The 12829-nt window shown below is 36.5% G+C and overlaps 1 protein-coding gene across 1 annotated transcript; it reads left to right on the top strand.

Moving 5' to 3' along the window:
- Positions 1–6877: 6877 nt before the first annotated feature.
- On the top strand, positions 6878–9370 carry LOC120067963 (histone-lysine N-methyltransferase ATXR6). Its single transcript, XM_039019622.1, has 6 exons — positions 6878–7247; positions 7671–7751; positions 7861–8090; positions 8474–8574; positions 8659–8871; positions 9002–9370. The coding sequence occupies exons 1-6, from the start codon at positions 7016–7018 to the stop codon at positions 9159–9161; spliced, it is 1017 nt and encodes a 338-aa protein (XP_038875550.1). The 5' UTR covers positions 6878–7015; the 3' UTR covers positions 9162–9370.
- The last annotated feature ends 3459 nt before the right edge of the window (positions 9371–12829 follow it).

The following is a 12829-nucleotide window of genomic DNA, read 5'->3' as shown; positions in this document are numbered from 1 at the left end:
TCATTAAGAACTGAGTTCAACCTTTCTTACGCTTCAGGATATCATGCTCAGACTTTTAAGTCATAAGATTGGAACTCTGTGTTTGGTTTAGCATGATTCACTATATATCACTTGTGATCAGTTATTACCCGTTGAACTTGTTTCTTGGGATCTTTAGTCTACAGGTTGGGTTTTCCTCACTATAATTCATTTTTCAATAGGCATGAGTTCCATCCTTTCTGAGGTTCTGAAAAACATTTCTCTAGTTAGTCCTTTTGTCAAAGGATCTGCCAAATTTTCATCAGTTCGTATGTGATCCACTCTAACTGCACCAGTAGTGAGAAACTTTCTAATGGTACTGTGCTTACGACGTATTTGACGTATCTTTTCGTTGTAGTAACAGTTCTAAACTTTTGCGATTGATGCAGTACTATCGCAATGGATCAATATGGCTGGTAACGGCTTTTCCCATAAGGGAATCTCTGATAGCAGACTTCTAAGCCAGCCTGCTTCTTCACTAGTTGTCCTAGTGCTATCATTTCTGACTCCATCGTAGATTGGGCTAAAATAGTCTATTTCTTGGATTTCCAAGAGACAATTCCGCCAGCTATATTAAAGACATAGCCACTTGTAGCCTTTGAATCATCCGAAAGAGAGTTCCAATTAGCATCGCTGAACCTTCCAGGACAACGGAAACTTTTGATAATGTAATCCTAGGTTTTGGGTTTTCTTAAGTATCTCATGACCCTTTCTATAGCATTCCAATGCTCTTTACTAGGTCTGCTTGTAAACCTGCAAAGTAGTCCTACAGCATAAGCTATGTCAGTCCTAGTGCAATCGGTAGCGTATGTAAGACTGCTTATGATGCTCACATACTTAGATTGATTAATACTGTCACCAGTGTTCTTGAACAACTTGACACTGGGGTCATAAGGAGTACAAGCTGGTTTACACTCAAAGTAATTATATTTCTTTAGAATTTTTTCTATATAGTGAGATTGATCCAAAGAAATTCCCTTTTCAGACATATTTACTTTTATGCCTAAGATTACACTAGCTTCTTCTAAGTCTTTCATGTCGAAGTTCACACTCAATATTGATTTTACATCATTTATGACGTGCAAGTTCTACCCAAAGATCAATAAATCATCTATATATAGACACAAGATAGTGCAGTGGTAATTATCAAACTTATGGTAGATGCATTTGTCATTTTATTGACCTTGAAACCTTTAGATAGAATAAGGTTGTCAAATTTTTCATACCATTGCTTAGGTACTTGTTTTAGTCCATAGAGAGATTTGTCTAATTTACACACCTTATTTTCTTGACCATGGACAACAAAACCCTCAGGTTGTTCTATGTAAATCTCTTCTTCAAGTTCACCGTTTAAGAAAGCGGTTTCTACATCCATCTGATATATTATGAGGTTATAAAGGGTAGCGAGAGAGGACAGGACACGGATAGAGGTAATTCTAGTGACAGGGGAGAAGGTGTCAAAGAAATCTACGTTTTCTCTCTGTCTAAAGCCCTTCACTACTAAACTGGCTTTAAATTTGTCGACAGTCCCATCAGGTCTAAGTTTCCTCTCTAGAGTTAGGATTTCTAACTAGGGTTATACCACTTGAACCAGAGCCCCCACTATTCCTTGATTTAAAGGGAAACCTATCTTCAAAGAAGTCGGCATCATTTGACTCAATAAGCACTTAGTTCACTAGATCACAGAACCTGTAGGCTTTACTATTTAAGGCATAACCTATAAAGACACACTCGTAAGCTCTACTAGCCAACTTTCTCCTTTTTGGGTCAGGAATCCTTACAAAGACTAGCAACCCCATGTTCTAAAGTATGACAAGTTTGGTTTCTTATTCTTGAGAATTTCGTAAGGTGAAGTTTTATTTTTAGATTTCGGGATTCTATTTAGGACATAACACACGGTAAGGATAAATTCACCCCACCAATAAGACGCGGCTCCTGAACTAAGTAAAATAGCAACTACTAGCTCAGCTAAAGTTCTATTTTTTCTTTCGACTTTTCCGTTCATTTCAGGAGAATAAGGTGTGGTATTTTCGTGTATTATTCCATGTGAATTAAAGAATTCATTAAAACTATCCAAGTCGTACTCGGTTCCTCTATCACTATGAAGTCTTTTAACTTTTCTATTAAACTAATTCTCTATTTCAGAAATAAAAAGTTTGAAGGCATCAAAAGCATCACTTTTGTTTTTCAACAGGTATACAAAAGTAAAATTAGAGCAGTCGTCAATAAAAGTAATGAAATATCTTTTACTGTTCCTAGTCAATATGCCATCAAATTCACAGACATCAGAATTAATCAAATTTAGAGGCTCAGAATTCCTAAGTACAGATTTATGCAGAGTTTTAACAATTTTAGCCTGATTACAATACTTGCATTTATCAAAATCATTCGTGGATAATTTAGGTATCATTTTCAGTCTATCATGTTACTAATTAAATTCTTATTCACATGACAGAGTCTAGCATGCCAAATATTCATAGAACATAGCATATACACAAAAGATTTCATTTTATTAAGGTCTAGATTTAATTTGAACATTCCCTCAATTGCATACCCTTTCCTTACAAATACATTATTTTTGGGAAGGGTATATAGGTCTGCCCCTATAGTTTAAGTAAACCCAGCTTTGTTGAGAAGATAGCCCGAAACCAAATTCTTTCGTATCTCCGGAGTGTGTAGAACGTCCTTCAACGTGAGGGTTTTCCTAGAGGTAAACTTCAATTCCACCTCGCCGGTTCCAGTAACTTTCGTGGAGTGGTGATCTCCCAACAGAATATTTTTATCCTTAGTTTCAGTATAAGTTGTAAATAGACTAAGGTCGTGATAGACATGGTGCATCGCGCCAGTGTCTATCCACCACCCTTCACAACCACCGATCACATTTTCTTCTATGATCATGGCAACTAACGGTTCTTTTGTCAGGTTCGCCTGACCAGCAGGACGACACCTGTTCCTATAGTTCCTAGCCATGTGCCCAGGTTTATTACAATTAAAGCAGAGGAACTATACCGTTTCTCCTGAAAGGGGTTTCTGTTTTTTCTGTTAGTTCTAGTTGCTGGAGCCACAATTCTGACATTTCCTCTTTGTCCCCTTAGATTTTTGGTCAGGTTTTACCATGGCAGAGGTGGGTTTCCTAGGTATTGCGTTCACCTCCTCTCTCTGGTCCTCCTTTCGGGCTTCCTCCTCGATCCTTAGACGGGTTATAAGATTCTCCAAGGAAAACTCCTTAGTCTTATGCCTCAAAGTGTTCTTAAAGTCCCTCCACAAGAGGGGCAGTTTATCAATAATAACAGCAACTTGGAATTGTTTGTTTAGAGGCATACCTTCATTAATTATCTCGTGGGCTATCTTCTGAAGTTCATGGGATTGGGCCTCCACGGATTTGTCATCCGTCATCTGGAACTTGAGATAACAGCTAACCGCATATTTCTTCGACCCGGCCTCCTCGGTGTCATATTTCTTTTATAGGGCATCCCATACCTCCTTTGTTGTCTTCATTGTATTGTAGTAGTCATACAGATCATCAGTCAAACCATTTAAAATGAAATTCTTACATAGAAAGTCTTTCTCCTCCCAGTCAGTAGCTTCTTTTATCTATTGTTCAGTTAGTTCTTCTAAAGGGACGATCGACTTAGCACTGATACAAGCTTTGGCAACTTTCTTAACGGTGAGAAAGAACAACATCTTTTGCTTCCACCGCTTGAAGTTCGCTCTTTCGAACCGGAATGGATGGTTGAGGTCAGATTGTTGGATCAATATGGCAACCCTAGAGGGGGGCTGAATAGGGTTTAATTAAACTTTTTTTCTAAATTAACCCAATTAAACTAATTAATACACTTTTTATAAATAATAAGAAAAATTCAAATTATGCAACAAATAAGATGACAAAAAATATGATAATTTAATTCTATCAAATTTTAGCAAATAAATAAGAACAAACTAAAACATACAATAAATTGCTTAAATTAATTGCAAGAATAAAAAGGAAAGAGTTAGAGAAGAAGACACCGTAATTTTTATAGTGTTCGGTCAAACTCGACCTACTCCACTCCCCAAGCGCCTCTTTGGGAATTTGAATAAAATCTTTCCGACTCTTTCCACGGATTAGAGCCCAACCGTTACACCATCACTCCTTTTAGGGTTCAAGAGCAAACCTGATCCTTTCCACGGTTTAGGATCAAACTGTTACAAATGTTGGAATTTTTGAAGAAACACAATACAACTCTCACTAGAGTGGATTTACAAGTTTAAGCACTCAACAAGTGTATCCTCACAATACAATAACACTCTCTCAAGAATAAGATGAAAAGAAAAAAAATTGGGAAATTAGAGAGAGCAAAATGGAACTTTTGAGTTTTGGAGGATTATTGAAATGTAAAATTTGGAGAGGAAGATGGTTTATATAGAGATGGAAATTTTTAGAAACCACGATTAATTTGACCATTGGATTTTAGAAAAGAAAAGTCAATGATTGGAAGATTTTAAACTAAACTAGTCGTTAGATACAAACAAAATATAATATTAAATTCCTTTTCTTTTGAAATTCATTTTCTTTTTAAAATTAATCCAAAAGATAAAAAAAACATACCATGTGTCAAAAACTAGCCGTTAGACACAAACATAAAATAATATTAAATTTATTTTCCTTTTAATTTATTTTCTTTTTAATTTTTTCCTTTTTCAAATCAATTCAAAAATAAAAAACATACCATGTGTAAAAAACTAGCCATTAGACACAAACATAAAATAATATTAAACTTATTTTCCTTTTAAATTTATTTTTAATTTCAATTTTTTAAATTTTAAATCAATCCAAAAATCAAAAGTCCATCATATGTTAATTAATGATCCACCATTCAACCAATATGTTGCCACATGTCTACATGCAAATGGTCTGGTTATGTCACATCATCCACGGTATTTTCTCTATAGATTTGTTTCGGTCATATCATCTTCGTTTTAGCTCCGATTTTAGTGATTCAAGATGTGTTAGAATCGTTGTTCCGAGCTCTATGCTATGAACATATTAAAACACTAAGATTTTTAGTAATTAAAAATTGAGTTTGATATCATCAAAACATTGATTAATTAATTAATTAAAATTAATTAATTTGAGATTAAGGGCCAAAAAACCAACACATATATCTCATTGTTGCTACTGAGGGTCATTGATGATGTGGAAACGTCTTAAAATTATTGGAAACGGCAGGGCCCTTAGAATGACAAACTGTAAACCGTCAAGGCACGACGGTCAAGCAAAGAGCAAAATCTGCAAAACAGAAACTCGTTATAGGCTGAGTCACGAAGCTCGCTCTCTTTAAGACGTTTCGCGGCTCTGCCAAAGTGTGCAAGCTTGTCTGAAAATTACCACGTCGTCCCCTGAATAAAACAACTAAATGAAAATCAATCGAAAATGCACCGTTACCGATCGGAACGTACACCCTTTCTAAACTCACTGCTCGTAAAGCTAAGATGGAGGAGGAGAGAAAAATGAAGTTGGGAATTAAGAAAATGAATTCTGTGTTTTACGAACTGCTGAAGGCCTCGCCTTTTATAGGCATTCAGTATCGAAACGGACCGTTTTAAAATTAATCAATGGATCATTTTAAAAATTAATCAACAGCTCGTTTTAAAAATAATCAAGGGACCGTTTTAAAAATAATCAATGGACCATTTTAAATATAAATTTGCACCTAACAATATGTTTTGTTTGTTTTGTTTTTGTTTGTCTATTTTCATTTAATATGTTAATTGGAAGCGTTGAGTTCAAGGTTCTTTGTGTGTTTTTATTACTAGTTCGAATAACTAGGGTTTGAAGAAAAAAAAACAACAAAAACCATTTCAATTCGAAAGAGAGTAGAACCATAATTTGTAGGTAGATTTCGAATGAAAACAACTTTGGTTGAAATCCACCTGAAAATCTTGTTTGGATTGGCTTTCAAACAAAAAAAATTTCTTCAAAAAATGGAGTTTAAAGTTTGCTATTTTTATTGGGATTTTTTTGGGGGGATTAAATTGGGATTTCTCGATAGTCATTTCAATCATTTTTCTCGATTGACACGGACGAGAATATATTGAAAAAAAGACATAAAGCGTGAGAGTGTGTATATATATACATACATATATACATATACATATACATATATATATAATATATATATAATCAACAAGTCCTTTTTGTTTTTATTCCTGTAAGAAAACAAATTGATAATTTTTTTAAGGGGTTCACTTAGACCTCTTATTTTATTATACTTATGTTTTGTTTTATCTTTCAATTGATTAGGTGTGACATAGAATCCAAGACTAGAACGGAGAATTACTTCAAGGCATAATTAACAAGTTAACGAACTATGTGAATTATTTTTAGGGGTATGCTACCACCTAATTTGAACTCCCATAAAAAGAAACGATTCTTGCACAAGGTAAAAGGTTATAACTGGAATGATTCGCTACTTTTTAAGATTTGGAGGTATGTGTCTTGTCCACGGAAGAAATAATTAGGTATTTTATTTGACTGTCACTCCTCCCGTTATGGTAGCCACTTTGGGAATCAGATACATATTAAAAAAAGTCAATTGTAACAAACGTACCAAATAATATAATTATGGAAATAGTTATAAAGTAAATTTTTTTAAAAAAAATCCATAATTAGGGGTAAATGTGAACTAAATAGAAACTGAAATCTATTTATGTAAAAATTGTAAATATTTGGACATCTGTAAAACTAAGTTGGGAAAATAGGGTATTTAGGTAAACATGAGAGAAGGTATTGGGCCGAATTTGGAGCCCAGGAGGCCCAAAAGTGAGTTATAGCCCAACCCATGGGGTGAAGGAAAGAGAGAGAAGAGGAAGACAAGTGTGGGTGAGGTAATGGCGGGGAGTTTTGCCGGGAAACCAAAAAGCGCGCCAGATGCCCTAATTCATTCTTCAAATACCCATTCCTTACATCTCTCAACATCGCGCCAATTTTCCCAATCCCAATCCATTTCCCCCAAAAATGATGCACAAACGGAGAACTCTTGCTCCCAAACCCTCCTCCGCATCAGATCACGACCAATACGACGACATTTCCTGTCAGAAATGCGGCTCCGGCGACTCTCCGGCTGAGCTTCTCCTCTGCGACAAATGCGATCGAGGGTATCATCTCTTTTGTCTTACCCCCATCCTCGCTTCCGTCCCCAAGGGATCCTGGTTCTGCTCGACTTGCTCCAACCACAAGAAACTCAAATGTATCATCTCTCTTTCTTCCCTTTGATTTTAACTTATTTCATTTGATCTGGACTCTCGAGTAGACCTGCTTTGTTCTATTCATTTGCTTGCATGCATTGCGGAATGGAACTCGCATTTCGTATTTTGTGTCTCCTTTAAAGTTCTGATTAATGTTCTGTGTTCGAGTAAGCGATTAGTTTGTTACCGAGCGGACGGAAGAACTTCATTATTTATTTATTTATTTATTCGAGGTAGAACTTGATTAACCTTCCAACTTTATAGTGCTAAAGATGTAACCGATTTTTTTTGTTTTTTTGTTTTGTTTTTGGGTTCTAAGTTTCCTGTACATTTCTTTCGTTGCTAGTCACCAACTTAGATCAAGTTTAGTTGTAGATCTTCATCTTTTTAGTGGTTCTTACTCTTACTGGTCTCTTACTTTGCAGCTTTCCCTCTTGTGCAAACCAAAATTGTTGATTTTTTCCGCATCCAAAGACCTGCGGACTCTCAAACGGATTTAAGCCTAGGTAGGAAAGTTATACTACTGGGGATTCGAGTTTGCTACCATCCTTTTCTTGGTTTAAGGTTTCTCTGGGTCACAATTGAAATAATTTTCCTTGCATCGTTGTTTTTCAGAAAACAGAAAGAAACGAAGACGGGCTGGTAGCTTAGTACTGAGTAAAAAGAGAAGGAAGCTTTTGCCGTTTAATCCGACAGCAGATCCTGCAAGACGGTTGGAACAAATGGCATCACTGGCAACAGCATTGACGGCTACAGGTACAGATTTCAGCAATGAGCTTACATATATGCGTGGGATGGCGCCAAGGTCAGCAAACTGTGCATCTCTCGAGCATGGAGGAATGCAGGTAAAGTGGAAAGTCCTTATATCTTTCTTAAAAGGAAAGGAATGTAGTGGGTGTTAGTTATCAATCTTGGCCATTTGTTCTAATATAATCCTTGCTTGGTGCAAAATTTTTTGGGGATGCCATTGTTTTTATTGGATGCAATGGAGTTTCAAATTATAGAAATGCACAGACCAAATACTACCGTCGGATAGCAATGACTCACTGAAAATCTTTATTCTTTAAACTAGATGGATACATGTTAAGAGCATTTAGAAAATACTTTTCTGCCTAACTTAGGGTTGTAGTTTTTCAATGCCAAAATTTATGCAAGTCACTGGTTGTCTGGTGGCTTTTTGTCTGATTTCTTCTGTGATGCTGAAGTCTTTTGGTTATCTGCATTCTAGGTTCTTCCAAAAGAGGACGTGGAAACCTTAAACTTGTGCAGAAGTATGATGGAGAGAGGGGAATGGCCTCCCCTTATGGTTGTGTTTGATCCTCGAGAAGGGTATGTGAATCTGCATAATCCTATGTTTTTTTTTTCCTTTTGTTCGATAGGAGCACAGCTCAATTGATTCATACATGGTCACAGGTTCACTGTGGAAGCTGATAGGTTCATAAAGGACTTGACCATAATTACAGAATATACTGGGGATGTAGATTACTTAAGGAACCGTGAACAGGATGATGGGGATAGTATGATGACATTACTGTCTGCTACTAACCCATCTAAAAGCCTCGTCATTTGTCCTGACAAACGTAGTAACATTGCCCGTTTCATAAATGGAATCAACAACCATACACCGTAAGCTCTTACCTCTTCATTTCTTGTCATACTCTGATGTTTGAGAAACTTCAGAAGGACTAGATTCCTCATTTTATACTTTTCCTTGTTTTTTCCCCCTTTTGATTTGAGGCTGTCTTTTTTTATGCAGTGATGGTAGGAAAAAGCAAAACCTGAAGTGCGCAAGGTTCAATGTAAATGGTGAATGTAGAGTTCTACTGATTGCAAACAGAGATATATCTAAGGGAGAGAGATTGTATTATGACTACAATGGATATGAGCATGAATACCCCACTGAACATTTCGTGTAACCTTTTACTTTGTAAAACCCACAAAATGTCTATACAAACATCTTTATGGATGTGAGCTGATCGATCAATGCCTAATTAATAGTTTTGTTAGTTCTCTATTCTCAGTTTCAGTAGAATGTGCCCTCTAGAGCAAATAAGAAAGGAGGACAAATTCAAATTGCCTCCATACCAACAATTTATAATTCAAGTATTCACATGTTAACGCGAATGTAATTGTCAAAATATGTTAATTATTTCTTCTTTGATTCAAAACTCTCGTATGGGCTACCCAATTTTGAACATTACTGTATCTCAAAAACGGCTATCTGGTTTTCTGATCTCTTGAATGGTAGCAATTGTTAATAACTAAATAGACTGCCCTGAGTTCAAACATCAAAGAACATATTGCTGGTGTAAGGTCCATATTTTTGGGCTGAGTGCTGTATATCAAAGTTTACAGAGGCCTCCATAATTTCGTTCTTTCTGGCCTGTCTAGATGTATTGTGAAACCAGGACTGGCACTATGGGGTTAAGGGCCTTTGTCTTGGGCTGCAATTCATTGGAGAAATCCAAAACGGTATTCCTTGGTCAAGTTGGAATGGATCTTGCTACTTAAAAGCAACTAGTTCCTGATTACCAGCTGCGTTTTGGTGATTATAGTGTTCTTAATCCCTATGTCTTACAGAGGAATAAATGTACCATCCAAAGAATTATTTGGCTAAATGAACTCAAAACTCTAATTGAAATCCAAGCTGAAATCACGAACAGTGCAGGACCTGCAGGTTATCATTCCTCTTTGAATTGCAAAGATTGCGAGCAACAAAGCTGAAAAGCAAATCCAATCGAAAGGAATAGCTCTGGCCGAACCTGAATCTTACTTGCCTAAATATGTCAAGAACTTCCTGTTGCATCCAAAAGTCTTCTAAGAGCTACCTAATTTTGAAAGATACTGTATCTCTGATATGGCTTTCTAGTTTTTTCATCACTTGGTCTTGAATGATAGCTATGGTTAATAGTCTGTACCCTGAGTTTAGAGAACCATTTGCTGGTGGTGAAATGCCCATATATTCGGCCAAGTAATACATATCTATTTTTTCTAAAGCGTCCATAAATTGGTTCATTCTGGCCTGTCTAGATGACTTGGGAAACTAGGAGTTGCATGATGGAGGAGAAGAGTGTTGTCGTGGGTTGGAATTCACTGAAGAAAACTATAACATTGTTCCTTGGTCCATATGACAGCCAGGGGAGGGGAGAATTACAATTTACAACTTAAGAAGACTAGATCTTATCACAATTGCTATGAACTATTCTTCACTCTTTTTGTAATATGGGAGCAATGAATGTACCAACAAAATTCAAACTCCACTCTAATTGAAATTCTGGATAATGCAGGTCATCGGGTCCACTCCTCTTTGAGTTGCAAAGATTTGAAGGAGCAAGAAAGCTGAAAAACAAATCCAACCAAAAGGAAAATCTTTGGCTGAAGCTGGACGTGTTCCTTCAAGAGTATATATGTTATATATTTACATATGCAGGAGAATGAGAAACGAGGAAGGAAAGGAAAGCATGGAGGGTCGCGTCGTGTTGTGACTTGTGAGAAATCTTACAAGATACGTTGTACGAATGTGGATTACAGCGGAGGTTTGTACTGTCGACACCACTCTTTCCTTTTCCAATCTTATGATTGCCATCATATTTAGGACCACTCTATACTATACTATACTAGCAGTTGGGAAGAAACCACTCGGGTGGTCCTTATTTAGGCTGCCTACTTTTCCATTATCATATTTACTCATAAGAACCCTCTCTAGTTTAGCAGAAGTAATTCAATAAATATTGATATTGATACCAGTTGCACACACTACCCTCTCGTTTGCCTGTCAGCCGTCAGATATGGATGATCAGATGTCACTTCCTCAACCATTGTCCCACATCCCCCCTCTGTTCATTTTGATGCATTCCTACCCATTACTATGGTGGTCCTTTTTCTGAGTATGAGAAATAATAATGATAGTAATAATTTTGTTTTGTTGATAGGGTACTTTGTTTTGTTTGGGTTTTGCAAGGTTCACTCTTTTTTTTTTTTCTTCTGGCAGCTGCTCTCTCTCTGCTTGTATCTGTGTTTTTTTCTCCAGAGATCTTTTCCACCAGAACTCTGATCCCTATGAAGCTGCTTTTTTCTTTTTCATCTTTTCTTGCCCTGCATTCATTGTTTAATTGTGCCAAAACTGATCTCTCTAAATTCAATTAAAAGCTCTTCTTCTACCCAATTCCATTTCCTTCTTAAATATATGTCAACCCATATCCAGCAAAACCCCATCTTCACATTAATGCATCACATCTGGCCTCTTTAATTACAAAAGGATTACACAAGTATAGAAATTTCTCGTCTTTTGAATTTTGAGGTCCCTAAAATAACATGTCATTCATCAAACTTCAAAATCATTCCATTATGCCGTGGACGAAGAAACAACTTCAAATTTTCTGTCTTGGTATGAGAAGAGAATTTAATAGCTATAAACTTTGGGGGTCCTAGGAAAGTGGCATATACATCATGAGACATTAGAGTGGAAAATTCAAGATGATGATATTATATCCACACAAGTGATGAGAATTAAAAATATAGATGGAAGATATTTGGGAGATATATTGGTAGGAAAAGGAGTGGTTAAAGGGAAAGGAAAAGGAAAAGATGAAGTAGAGAAGTGGGAAAAGGAGAATGGCTAAGAAAGACAAAGTGGATGAATAATAGTGGGCTGGGTGAGGGGTGAAATAATAAAGAGAAATGCAGGGAAATGCAGCTATCAAAGACCCCAAAGGTAGCCACCAGCTTTGTTTGGTGGGAAGCTGTCTGCACCATTAACCTCATATCCTAATTTTGAGAACACCACACCCACACCCATGTTTTCCATTTATTCTAATTCTCTTCACTAAGCCGTGGTACTATATGCATGCTTTGCCCATTGGTCCACATCTCCATTAGCAGTACACACTCCCCTTTATCCCTAATTCCTCTACACCACCCCTCTCTTTTCATTTCCTTTTCCATCAACCCCCTTAATTCTTTTATCAAAAATCCTACCCATTGTTGAATTCTATCAAAATCACAACCTACTTAAAAGTTACTAAAAACATGTTGATCGTTGAAAAATGAATCGGATTTGATATAAAATAGTCAAAGAGTCCTGCAAGACATAGAAAATGAATACCGATGTGGTGTCAAACCACACACTTTGATGTTCAAGTCAGTCTCGAGTTTGTGAATAATTTAACAATAGAAGATTTTAGGCATACTTTCGACCAATGACTTTGGTCAATCATATAGGATAATAATGTGTAATTGACACTTGGGCTCATAACTTCCTCTCTTCAATTTTTGGAATCTTAGAGTTAATACTTGATGGGTGGTAATGCTACCACCATATGATGTTGTAATTGATGCTTAAGTGGATCATTCACTCAATTCCTCGATGGTTCCTTTATGGATTGTCCATCGAGAATCTAGACGCTTTCAAAATCACTTACTCTGAGGTCTTCCATGGGTCCTCTAAAGTCTTTTATGGGTCCTACAGAAGTCTTCCATGGATTCTTCAGTGTCTTTAATGTGACTCTCAGATTCTTCATGGGATACTATTGAGCTCCCATTAAGCTCATAATGGGTCTTTTGAGCTACCACTAAGCTTTCTCAT

This window comes from Benincasa hispida, chromosome 12, assembly GCF_009727055.1.
Source record: "Benincasa hispida cultivar B227 chromosome 12, ASM972705v1, whole genome shotgun sequence".
Lineage (NCBI taxonomy): Eukaryota > Viridiplantae > Streptophyta > Magnoliopsida > Cucurbitales > Cucurbitaceae > Benincasa > Benincasa hispida.
Note: the sequence above shows the minus strand (reverse complement) of the source record. Positions and strands in the feature narration are given on the sequence as shown.

Coding starts and splice junctions, on each gene's coding strand:
- LOC120067963 (XM_039019622.1), top strand. CDS start 7,016: ATGATGCACAAACGGAGAACTCTTGCTCCCAAACCCTCCTCCGCATCA. Junction 7,752..7,860: donor TCAAACGGATTTAAGCCTAG/GTAGGAAAGTTA, acceptor GTTGTTTTTCAG/AAAACAGAAAGAAACGAAGA. Junction 8,575..8,658: donor GTGTTTGATCCTCGAGAAGG/GTATGTGAATCT, acceptor ACATGGTCACAG/GTTCACTGTGGAAGCTGATA.